A 12,045-nucleotide genomic window follows, 5' to 3' on the forward strand; every position below is an offset into this window, starting at 1 on the left:
TTTTTTAGCCCTCAAAATTTACAATTTTTTGTTAATTTGATCATTAACTTTTAGAAGTACATAAAATTCTTAAAATTATTTTTTATTTTTAAATTAAAAATATAATGATTTAAAAAAACAAAAAAATTATGAAAAGAATAAAAACTTTTAAAATTCAAAGAATAAAAAATAAAAATAACTTTAAAAATATAAAAAATTCTAAAATTCAATGTTATCTATATTGGATGGACCAACCAATGATGGAGATAAAAATCAGTTAACTCATGAACCAATATAAACTGATTAAATTGAGCTAAAATCAATTAAATTAGTAATTAAACCTATTTTATAATTTTTAATATATATGAAAATAAATTTTCATTTTTAAAAAGTATACATATATGAAAATTTCAATACGTAATGGTTCGAGTTTATTCTCAATTTAGCATGAGTGTCAATTACTTCAGATTGGATAAGATATTTTTATACAATAAAATAGCATGTTTTATGATTACGAAAACAGTGATATAAATTTAGCACCATATATACATATATATATATATATATATATATATATATACGAGTGAATTTTAATAATAGCGTAAAATTTAAAACACGACTCGAATCTAAATCATACTTGAGGTTAGAGACGAAGTTAGAAAGTTTTTTTAGGAGGGACTGAATTAAATTATAATTTTATAGTAGTAAAATATAATTTTTAAAAATAAATTAATTTTTATCATTTTAGAGGTCAATGTGTAATTTTATTTTTATTAATTTAAAATTTTAGGAGGCCGGGGCTCCTTCCAATACTCCTCTAAATACACCCCTACCCGAGGTGATAAACACCCGACTATAAGCATCATATATTTTATTATTTTAATATTGTTATACGTTTATTTATGATTACAAGCTTATTAAGAAATACACTATATAAGATATTTATACATAAATTATTTAATTATAAAAATTTATATTTGATTATCCCACACTAAAAACTTTATTTATAAATAATTTATATGGTTCTCATTTAGGTTTAAATTATTGAGTTCATGCCTCAAAAATGACTTTATATTAGTGTTAAATTATGTCTCATAGATAATAAGGATAAAAGGTTACTAAAATATATTTTTATTAAAAATTCAAAATAATTAAATAAAATTGTGGTTGAAATAATAAAATTAAAAATTTAAAAATATTGTACTACCGCATCTAAGTTATATATAAAAATAAGAAAAGATAAAAAATATTATAATAATATAATTTAAATTGTTAATAACTTCTTGATCTAATGGTAAGTAGACTTGTCACTTGCCCATGCGTCGGGTCACACAGTCAAGCCCAAAGGCCCATTTAAAAAATGAGAGGACCCAGAAAATGAGCTTGGGTAAAAAAATAATGTCTATTTAGAAAATGGGTTGGGCCTCATGTAAGGTTTTTTGGCCTAGGCCCGGCCCGAATTTGTAAAAAAATTTATTGTTTTTGTTGTTGTTTTCTCACAGTTTTGCTTTCATTTCACTATAATGTTGCTATTATTTTGTTGTTATTTAGATATTGTATAATTCTTGTTATATTGTTAATTTTACTACTATTTTAGAAGTGTTTGCTTGTTAAGTTGCACTTATATTAATGTTATTTAAGTATATAGATTTTTTTAAAAATTTATTTTCAATTGGTTGAGAAACATTTATTTTAATATTTTTGATGTATTATATATTTAAATTTTTATATAAAAAATATTCTAATCTGGTGGATTGGGCCAGTTCGGGCAAAAGTTTAAGTTTATTTTTCAGGTCGAACCAAGCCTATCAATCTAGCCAAAAAATTTATTAGGACTCAGCCCGAGCTCAACTCGACCCATAAACAACTTCAATGACAAGAGTTTTATGTTATAAGAATGAGAGTTTGAACACCCATTTCACACCTTAATTATATAAAAAGAATAATATAATTTAAATTGTAAAAAGTTATTTTAATTATTTTAATAAAATACAAAATAATATACTCTAATAGATAAATCACATTGCATTATAAAAAATATATAAATTCAAAATTTAGAAATAAAATAGCCAACTCTAAATAGGGACATCCATGAAACAATAGAATTGTCGGGTTGGATTTAATTTTTAAAGGAAAAAATATGATCCCGGTCCAGGTCCACAATTATGGTCTTATAGCCTACAAAATATCTGTAATTTTTTTGACTAATAAAAAAGATCGACCACAGTGGGAGTCGAACCCACGACCTTTTGATCCGAAGTCAAACGCGCTAATCCACTGCGCTATGCGGTCAATTGATTATTTGTTTATCAATATTTTAAACAAGACTGTCTTTAAAGTTTGTATTCTATGATAATAAAGTGAGTAAATTATACTAGAGGTATGAAAAGTTATAAAATGACCACTTAACTATTAGTAAATTTTCTTTTTCGGTTATCTAACTATAAAAAGTTTTAAAATGATTGCTCAAATATTCAATTTTGTCTTTTTTTGCTAGTAACAAGCTAATTTAAAAATGAAAACATTAAAAAAATCCAAGATAGTTAAGTGACCGAAAAAAACAAATTTGGATGGTTAAGTAACCATTTTTGTAACTTTTCATGGTTAAGTGACCAAAAATTAAATTTACTAATAATTGAGCAACCATTCTGTAACTTTTCAAAGTTGAATGACTACTTTATCCTAATAAAATAGATGAGATTAACCAAGTTTTTCTTAAAATTTATTTTATAAATGTAAATAAAACATATTTATATTACATAATATACCAAAATTTAAAATAGTTGGAATTAATTAAACCGGCTTAAATCAATTTCAGTGTTTTTTTTTTTTTTTGTTAATCAAGTTAATTTGGCCAGTTTAATCAATTTAGAGTTCAAGGCAAAATTCTGCCTAAAAAAAGGGAATAGCTAAAGCAAAAGGCCTATTAAGAAAAACTATACTGCTGTTTCTTGCAAGAACAGTGAAAAGGTTTTTTAAGGTACAAAATGAGCATTTTTCAAGCATTAATAGCTGCCAACTAGAACATTAGCAATAAAATTGCATGGTTAAGATGCTAATCTGTAAAACTACAGCTTAGATCATAAACAAACATCCTATATTTATGCCCTAATTAACTTGTCTCCTATAGTTCTCGAAAATTAGTACGATAAAACATGTAGATATATGTACAATCACTTCTTTCCACTAGAAGAATCAAATTTGTGACGGTGAAGTGGAACATAACGGACACCGCGGGTCACGCCTCTCCTCGAAACTCGTTCTCTTTTCCAAACAATCCGCATGGTATACGTGGCCACAAACTAGAACTGCCACAACAGAGAATTCACCAGAAGCCAGGGTGTTCCCGAGAATATAAGGTTTCCGTCTCAAATGCTTTTGACATAAGCCACAAACCGCATTCACCTGGTCCGGCAGTACTGCATCCATCACTAATGAAGTGGATCTAATTCTTTCCGGTCTGCCGAATGCTTTTTCCCTACCATCTACAAAAGTTTGTAAACTGAAGTTAATGGCAGGGACTGGAAGTGAAAACGAGCAACATGAGTTTCTAAAATTTGCCGAGAGTTTCCTGATGTTAATATGCTATAGAATATATTCTAGGGATGAGACACTACAACCTGCACCTCGTCCAGACTCGGGTTTATATTGAGCAAACTTGAAAGATAATCTCTCATCATGTAAAGGACTAATCAGGCCACGAGAAGTTGTTGGATTTGAAAGGCTGCCGGAGTTTCGGCGGGAGTAGTGATGACCATAGTAATGGCGTGATCTTTTTAAGAATATCGAACGCCCAAGATTGTAATGGTGATGAGCAACAGAAGAGTTGGAATTAAGTAGCTTCATTGAACTACTTCCAACATCAATGCCAGCATCCAAATTCGAAGAATGCTAACAAAAGCATAAAAAGATATCAAAGGACTATCGGTTAAAAAAATAACGAAAAAACCATTGGAGAAGGAACGATTTTCGAAAATGAATGAGGAAAAGAACAAAACCTCTTTTGATAATAATGCTGTCCCCGATGAGCACGGCATGTTCTCTGCAATACGCAACAAAAGGCACAATGGTTATTCACATTTAAATAGGGGAGACTTCTTAACTATTTCACAAAATCAGATTATTAGCTGAAAATAGGCCAAATCTTCCATTGCATGAATATATTTCATGTACTAAGGCAAAGATAATCCCCGAAATCTCATCTAATCTATGTTGCCGCAACTTTTCAATTTTCTTAAAGTACCCATATCCGACTTGTTCTCAAACATGGGCATGACCCTTTAAGTACCCTTCAAATATATGAAAAAAACTTAGAAAAAACCAAACATACCCATGCCAGACACAAACCCGACACTCACACCTGAGTCCGAGTAACATAGCATCTAACCACATCAAGGTAGAAGAACTACGTTAAACCGAAAATAAGGATAAGAATGCATAAGAAAATGTAGCAAAGTAAGAGTGATGCAAACAAATGCTACATTTTTGTTGATACAAGCGTTCAACTCTAGACAATATTTCATCTACTGAGACGAAGATAGATAATCACCAAAGCCTCATCTAACTTAATGTTGCTGCGACTTTTCAATTTTCTTAAAGTACCTGTATTCATCTCAGACATGGGGATTACCGTCTAAGAACATTCGGTAATAAGATATAGAACTCGAAATTGAAAAGCATACATGAGGTCCTAGATTTTTCCATTCAAATAAATCAGGCCACAAAATTTACAAAAATAATGTGTACATAATGTATAGACTATATCGAAGACTATAATAAGAATAAGATAGACGACAAAAACATTTAAGCCATTGCGAGTTGGAAACCTATATAATTCTATTAATCAACCTTGCAGGTAAATGTGAAGATTTGTTATTCATACCTATAATAACAGGCAAATTATGCAATGTTTATCAAGAGAAACATCTAAGTTTCAAAATGGCGAGCAGGCCGATACAGATACAATCAAACTACTATATAAAGTGGCAAAGAAGCAAAACTAAGCATTGTGCTTAAAATCATTCTAGGGCAAAGTATAATACACTTGAAAGATTATTAGATATTTTTCCCCTTTTTCAATTCAATCTTTAATAGCTAAATCATATGATTTTCCAGCCTATGTACTACCAAAATAAACCTTTCTTTCCTCATCAAATTTCATAATGCACAAAAATCCCACAATTTTACTAAAAAATTCATACAAAATATTGTGAAGAAAAACATCAACTACAAAGCATCCTCATTGTCAAATGAACAAAAAAGAATAGCTTCAACTAGCAATTTCAAGAAATTAAAACCCCACAAGAAGCAGAACTTTTTTATGTACTCCCCCACTAATTAACAAAGTCACCCAGATTCGATACAGATGAAAAAAATAAATTTGCAACAAACCTGAAAACCCCATTCCATTTTCTTAAAATGAAAGGGTAAACAAAATTTTACTTCTTTTTTCTCAAGGATTATAGCACCGATTTCTTACAAAATTGGGTAACATTTCTCATGAATCAACTCTTTTACAAAAATAAAATTGGGTTGAAAAAAAGAGAAGGGAATGGAAACGTACCAGAAGGAGAAGGGAGGTCGAGATTACGATGAAGTTGGGAACTTTTCTTTTTCTTTCCCATTATAATGAAATTTGAAACGAAAAAAAGAAAGAACCAAAATATAGTAAACTATCCAAAATTAAAAGACAAAAGAGTTTTTTTTGGGAGAGTGACGTTCTACGACCAATAATACAAATAACCCCATTTTTCTTTTCTTTTTTGTGTGTGGTTTTTTCAGAAAATAATAATAAAGGGGCTTCCTTTTTTCTGGAAATTTTGGGGGTTTGGGAAGTGTGAGGTGAGTTTCAGGGTTTTTTTTTTTTACTCGGAGGTGAAATAATAGTATAATTTCCCCAGCTTCGCCCGATAAATCTCTTTATAATTTCTTCTTTTAGGTAAAATGGTAAATTCTAAAAATAGTCACTTTTGTTTGCCTTAAGTTATATTTTAGTCAATTACATTATCTCTTTGTTATAAAGTGGTTATTTTGCTATTAAACTCCGTTATCTCCCTAACAACAATTCTACAAGACAGTCTAAATAGGTTTTAAATGTCAACTTGGATGTCCAACTAGGACGAGAATAGGTTTTTAATTAAATAAATTTAAGTAATTAAAAATTTTAAATTAATTACATCTTGAACTGGAAAAGAAAAATCGGATGTCTCCTTTTTTTAGTTTTCTTTTCCATTTTGACTAAAAAAATTATTCTCATCCCAGTTGGCATTTAAAACACATTTGGACTACCACGTAGGATTGTCATTAGAGAGGTAACGGAGCTTAACAGCAAAGTGACTACTTCGTAACAAAACGATAATGTAAGTAACTAAAACGTAATATTTCAAACATAAGTGACTAAAATGTAATTTGAGGCAAATAAAAGTGACTATTTTATAGTTTACCCTAGGTTAAATATATCATAAGATTATGTACTCTTTATAAATTAAAATTTAGTCCTTATATTTTTATTTTTAAGAATTTATTTCTTTTACTTTCAGATTTTAAATTTTAAGTCAAACTCTTAACTATTAAAATTATATTTTTAAATTCAAATTTAATACAAAGCTATTTCTTTTAAATACATTACATCAACAAATTAAACAAAAAAAATAACAATTTTAACATTTAAACCTGAATTTGAAATATAAAAGATAAAGAGACTAAATTTTAATTTTATGAAAAGTACATAAACCTATGACACAATTTAACCAATATTTTATAAATGATAAAAGGATGTAAATGAAATATGAATAAATTCCATTCAAGCATATTTTTATTACTTGTAAGGCATACACACATATATAGATATATACATACATATTATTTTTTACTAAAATAATAGTTTTCTATCTCTCATTCATTTTTTATAAATATATAATCACTTATAATAATTAAATTTTTTATTTTTTAAATATCAGTAAGACATGTGGCAAAATTCTAATTTTACTTTTCATTATCATGCACTAAATAATTACCATTTTATTAAATAAAAAACTAATGATTGTGTTAGTTATAAATTATTTTAGATTATATTATTGTTACGGTGTCTCTACTATGTTTAAAAATAATTTAATATCTATCATTTAATTTTAAATAATCTTATTTCCCTACTCATTAGTTAATTGAAATAGTTGATACTCTCCGTTATTTTGGTAAAAATATTGAGGTCAATTTTTTTTCTTAAAAATATCCATCCCAAACTTCATGTAAAAATATAAAGGGGTGTTCAAATTTTAGTTAAAGCCGAATTAACCGATTAAACTGATCTAATTCGATCAATCAATTGGTTAACTGATCTAATTCGGTCAGAGAACGGTTAATGATTTTTTTTGAAAGTTTAGTTATTGGTTAATTCTGTTCAAAATCGAGTAATTAACCGAACTTAATAATTAATAATACAAACTATGTGTAGTTTTAATTCGGATAATTCGGTCAAATGAATATTATCAAATTTTTATTTATATGTTTTATACTTGATTTAACCAAAAAAAAAACAAAAACATATAAATTTCAGCTAATTTGGTTAACCGAAATAGTTCAATTCGGTTAAATTTGTTTGAAAAAGTTTTGATTCGGTTAACGGTTAAAGGATTAAAAAGTTCAGTTAATTTAGTTAACACTAGTTTAACTCGGTTAACCATTGGAACACCCCTAGAAATATATATAACGTGTTTAAAAGGTGTTTTTGAAGAAAAATCACATAATCATTTTAATCTATATAGCTAAGGATTTTATTTATTTGAGATAACTAATGACATTATAAAGTAGATAATAAAATTGTGTCAATGTAAAATATAAAGACTAAATCTCAAATATGAGCATAACAGAGAGATTGAAACTACAAATTAGCATCCTTAATATTTTTAGTAATTGGTATGAATTTTTTAATAATACTTATTCCAATTCATTACGCAAAAATAATATTTTTTATTGAATAGTAGTTTAAAAATAGACTGAAAAAATTAATTGGAATAGTTAAATATGTTAATTATTTGGACTACCTAATATCATTGTAAAATTAGAGAACTAAATTATGTCAAATAAAAATATAAAGATTAAATCATAATTTTGAGTTTAATAGAGGAACCAAAACTGCAAGTTTACCACTATAATTGAAATGGCAAACAAAAGCTGACGTAAAAATTTAAAGATTATATCTTAAATTTGAGTTTAACAAAGGGACCAAAACTGAAAATTTACCATTATAATTTAAATGGCAAAAAGAGTGGCCATAAAAATATAAGTTTAATAGAGGGATCAAATATGAAATTTTACCATTGAGAGAAAAAGGGTGGACCTTGGGTATAGATTTGAAACTTGAAAGTAGCTTATTTGGGTGGACCGAAATGAATTCGAATGGTCTTGAGATCAAATAATTTTAAAAATATGATTTCATGGTTAGTAATTATCTTTTTAATTAAAATTATAATTACAACCAACTTTAATTTTTTTAGATGTATTTGGTAAATTCAATGTAATTATATCGTAATTTTTAATTTATGTTTAATAAAATAAATGATAATTACACAATTATATAATTTAAAATTTTTAAAATCAACATCGGTTTTCATAAAAATATAAAAAAATTAATTATTAATTTAGAAGGGTAATTTTAGAATTTACAAATATAAATATAACATAATTATGGTAGAATCACAAACAAATATTCTACAAAGTAAAATTAAACAAATGTAAACTACAAATGATCTAAAAACCAAAATAATTCGAACTAAAATCGATTTATCAGAATAAAACTCACATGTGTCGGTTATGTATGATGAGACTTGAATTTAGGTGCACAGAAATCCGATGCCTCAAACTTTTTTAATAATGCCAAGGTCTTAAATGTTTACATCTTCTGTCATTTTGGCCCTTATTTATTTGTTAAGCTAAATTTCGCTGTTAACATTTCAAAAAGAGTTGATTCAATTTTTTTTAATAAAAATGTTAATTAAATTTTTTTCTAACAATGTTGGTATGACAACTCGTGTGATAGTCCACGTATACTTTATCTTAATATGTCAAGTCAACAAATAATTTAAAATTATTAAATATTAAATAAATTCAAAATTTTAGCATGAAGTACATATGATTGCCATGTAGGTTATCATGTTAAAAAATTTAATGTTTTAGTTAGTATTTTCGTAATAAAAAAACAATTTGACTATTTTTGAAAGATTGATTGTCTATTTTTACTCTTTTTAAAATGTTGAGGGGCAAATTTAGCTCAAAAAACGAATAAAAATTAAATTGATAAAAATTGTAAACATTGAGGGCTAAATTTATCATTATGCCTTTTTTTCTAATATACAAAGGAAGTGGGGAGAGATGAGATAATCATCCGTACAAACGACGTCGTATTCGTCGGAGGCCTAAAAACTATGGCCCAAAAGCAACTTCTTTCCCCGATCCAAATGGAATTTCCCACTACACTGCATCAACTCCTTTATCTTAATTACTTTATAAATACGGTTTTAATCTAGTTACTTTATAAAGTTTTTATTAATTGGCCATATTTAGTGCATTTGATTTTTGAAAAATCTCTAAGTCTTAAATCATTTTTTTTCTATCTCATATTGCAATAATTTTTTAAAACTCTAAATACTTATTTTTAAATTTTACGATGCCTAAAATTACTCATAGTCTCTCTTAAATTCATAAATAGGATGATAATACACTTTAACACACTTAAATTCCCGTCCTCCTACATTGACAACAATACTAATAACAATCGAACTAAAACTCAATCAAATTTTTTTTTAAATAATCTATTTGTATATATTAAGATGTTTTTAAGTGTTATGGATACTTTGATGGCTTATCTCTTAGCATTACAAAATTTGAAGCATATGATTCAAAGTTGAAGTAAGTCGTAAAGGATGGCATAACTTAAAATTAGTTAACACCTTACCTAATTATTACCTACAACATTAACTCTCAATATATTCTTATCAAAACATATCTAATATAATTTTTTTAATTAAAAAGAAAACCAAAGCTCTTTAATTCTAGATTTAATTTACAACTATGTGTTATCTAAATTTAAAATAAGTGTTAAATATAAACTGTTTTCAGAATTTTTTTATATATTCAATAATTTATATTGTTCTAAAATAGAAAAGAAAGTTTTTGTTTGATACTTAAATTACATGCATTCAAATCTCGTCATTCTCATTCTTTCTCCCTCGATATTATAATAATACAAAAACATATGGTATATATATTTTTATTTTGCAATGTATCTATTTGAGTGAACTCACTAACTAATCTTTCACATTTTGTAAGCTCATTAAGGAGATAGATGTTAGTCACGAGTTTTAAAATTGCTTCATACTCAAAGGGAGAATCGAACTCTCGACTACCGGCTAAAGTAGGAGAAAAACATATAGCATATTTTGACCTTCAATAAACTTTTTTTTCTTTCACTTGTTAGTTATTTTAATAATACTTTTAAGGTAGTTTCAAAAAAAAAATACTTTAAGGCTATTTTTATCTCAATAATTTAATAAATAAATATCAACCATCCTACAAATTAATTATCGAAATAAGTCATTTGTGATAATATTTTTCGATACCGCTCGACTGTTGGCGGCATTGAACTATAATATAATTAATTATTATATTTATTATATTATAAAATAATTATTCTAGTTCAATTGATATGGCGTATGGCATGGTTGTGGGTTTGATTCCCAAAAATAATATTTTTTGCAAAAAATAATAAAGTAAAACTTACTTTTTGGAGAAAAAAAAAAGAACGTAAAACTTACCTTTTGGAGGAGAAAAGACAAAATGATGTTTGTGAGAATTGACCACACCATCACCTAATTAAAAATCACACTCTACCACCTAAGCTAATCACTAATTATATTTTAATTCGATTTTGTCACTGTGTCTAATAGCACCAATAAAAAAATATTTTTTTAAAAAAACTCACGTGGTGGCGCAATCATTCAGACGGCACTGATAAATATTATAGCAAATAATCTATTTCGATAATTAATTATAAAATAATTTTTTAATTTTTAATTTTTGAATTATTAGGTAAAAAAAACCTACTTTTAACTTCCTATAAGAAAAACCAAAAAAATATAAAATTATCCGTCAAACATGGACTGAAGTGTTGTCTGAGAATATAGGATCTTTTACAGTGAAAGTGACAAGTTGCCCTGAAGTTTGTGCCATGTGCTGCCTTATCTTTGAGAAGATCCAATGATGTAAAAAGAAAAACCAATTCCCATTATTTTTGGATTTGAGAAAAAATTATTATAATTTATTTGAATTACAGAATTTAGTCTGATTTTTATTCAGTTTTTGTTCAAGTTACTAGAGCTAAAACCCAGCCGACAGTTTATAATTTTTTAATCAACAAATAATAAAAAGTTTTAGGCTAAATTACAGCATCCATCCCTGCACTTCAATTAAAATTATATTTCAATCACCCAGCTTTCAAATTTTACAATACTATCTTTAATATTATTGAATTATTACAAAATAATCACCCAATTGTTAAATGTGGTTAATGGGATAATGCCTACCTAATTTGGCATGTTAAAATCCCACATATTTATGAAAGAAAAAAACTTTTCCTTTTTTTATATATATTTTTTCATTTTTTAGTTCTTTCATTTTTTTTTTCTTCATCTTCTCCTCCTTCCCAAACGAAACCCCCGAGTGACCGTTGCCTATCATCGATCGTCTCTCCAGCAACTCAGACCGTTTCCCACCGCTGGGATCCCTCAAATACTCTCTGGATGTCTTCAAGTTTGTGGCTTGCCAAATATTAGTGATTTTTATTGTTGTTTTGGTTGTAATCTGGTTTGGTTTGAATAAGGAAAGGTTTTTGGGTTTGCAAGTAGCGGTTTCTTTACGTAATGCTGATGATGGTTGCCATGGTGGAGGAGAAGCTAGGTGGGTTTGCATGAGTTCGAATGTGTGGGGACGAGTAAGTTAGCTTAACAAGGAAGAAGATGGAGCTTGGGACAATGAGTAGATGGTGATACAATGATGGCAGAGGAGGAGTGG

At 27.4% G+C, this 12,045-nt stretch overlaps 1 protein-coding gene and 1 non-coding gene across 3 annotated transcripts; both read right to left on the bottom strand.

The window, feature by feature from the left end:
• Window positions 1–2,197: 2,197 nt before the first annotated feature.
• Window positions 2,198–2,271, bottom strand: TRNAR-UCG (transfer RNA arginine (anticodon UCG)). Its single transcript has one exon. It is a non-coding gene; the product is annotated as a tRNA-Arg (tRNA).
• A 634-nt stretch (window positions 2,272–2,905) lies between these two features.
• LOC108461866 (uncharacterized) lies at window positions 2,906–5,855 on the bottom strand. 2 transcript variants are annotated; one of them, XM_017761834.2, is made up of 4 exons: window positions 5,543–5,855; window positions 3,978–4,021; window positions 3,600–3,870; window positions 2,906–3,464 (listed from the first exon to the last, which is right to left on the bottom strand). In XM_017761834.2, the coding sequence occupies exons 1-4, from the start codon at window positions 5,601–5,603 to the stop codon at window positions 3,175–3,177; spliced, it is 666 nt and encodes a 221-aa protein (XP_017617323.1). In that variant the 5' UTR covers window positions 5,604–5,855; the 3' UTR covers window positions 2,906–3,174. The 2 variants fall into 2 exon arrangements, with proteins under 2 accessions (XP_017617323.1, XP_017617324.1); XM_017761835.2 differs by having other exon boundaries at window positions 3,606–3,870; window positions 5,543–5,764.
• Between the last annotated feature and the right edge of the window lie 6,190 nt (window positions 5,856–12,045).

This window comes from Gossypium arboreum, chromosome 13 (genome assembly GCF_025698485.1).
Source record: "Gossypium arboreum isolate Shixiya-1 chromosome 13, ASM2569848v2, whole genome shotgun sequence".
Lineage (NCBI taxonomy): Eukaryota > Viridiplantae > Streptophyta > Magnoliopsida > Malvales > Malvaceae > Gossypium > Gossypium arboreum.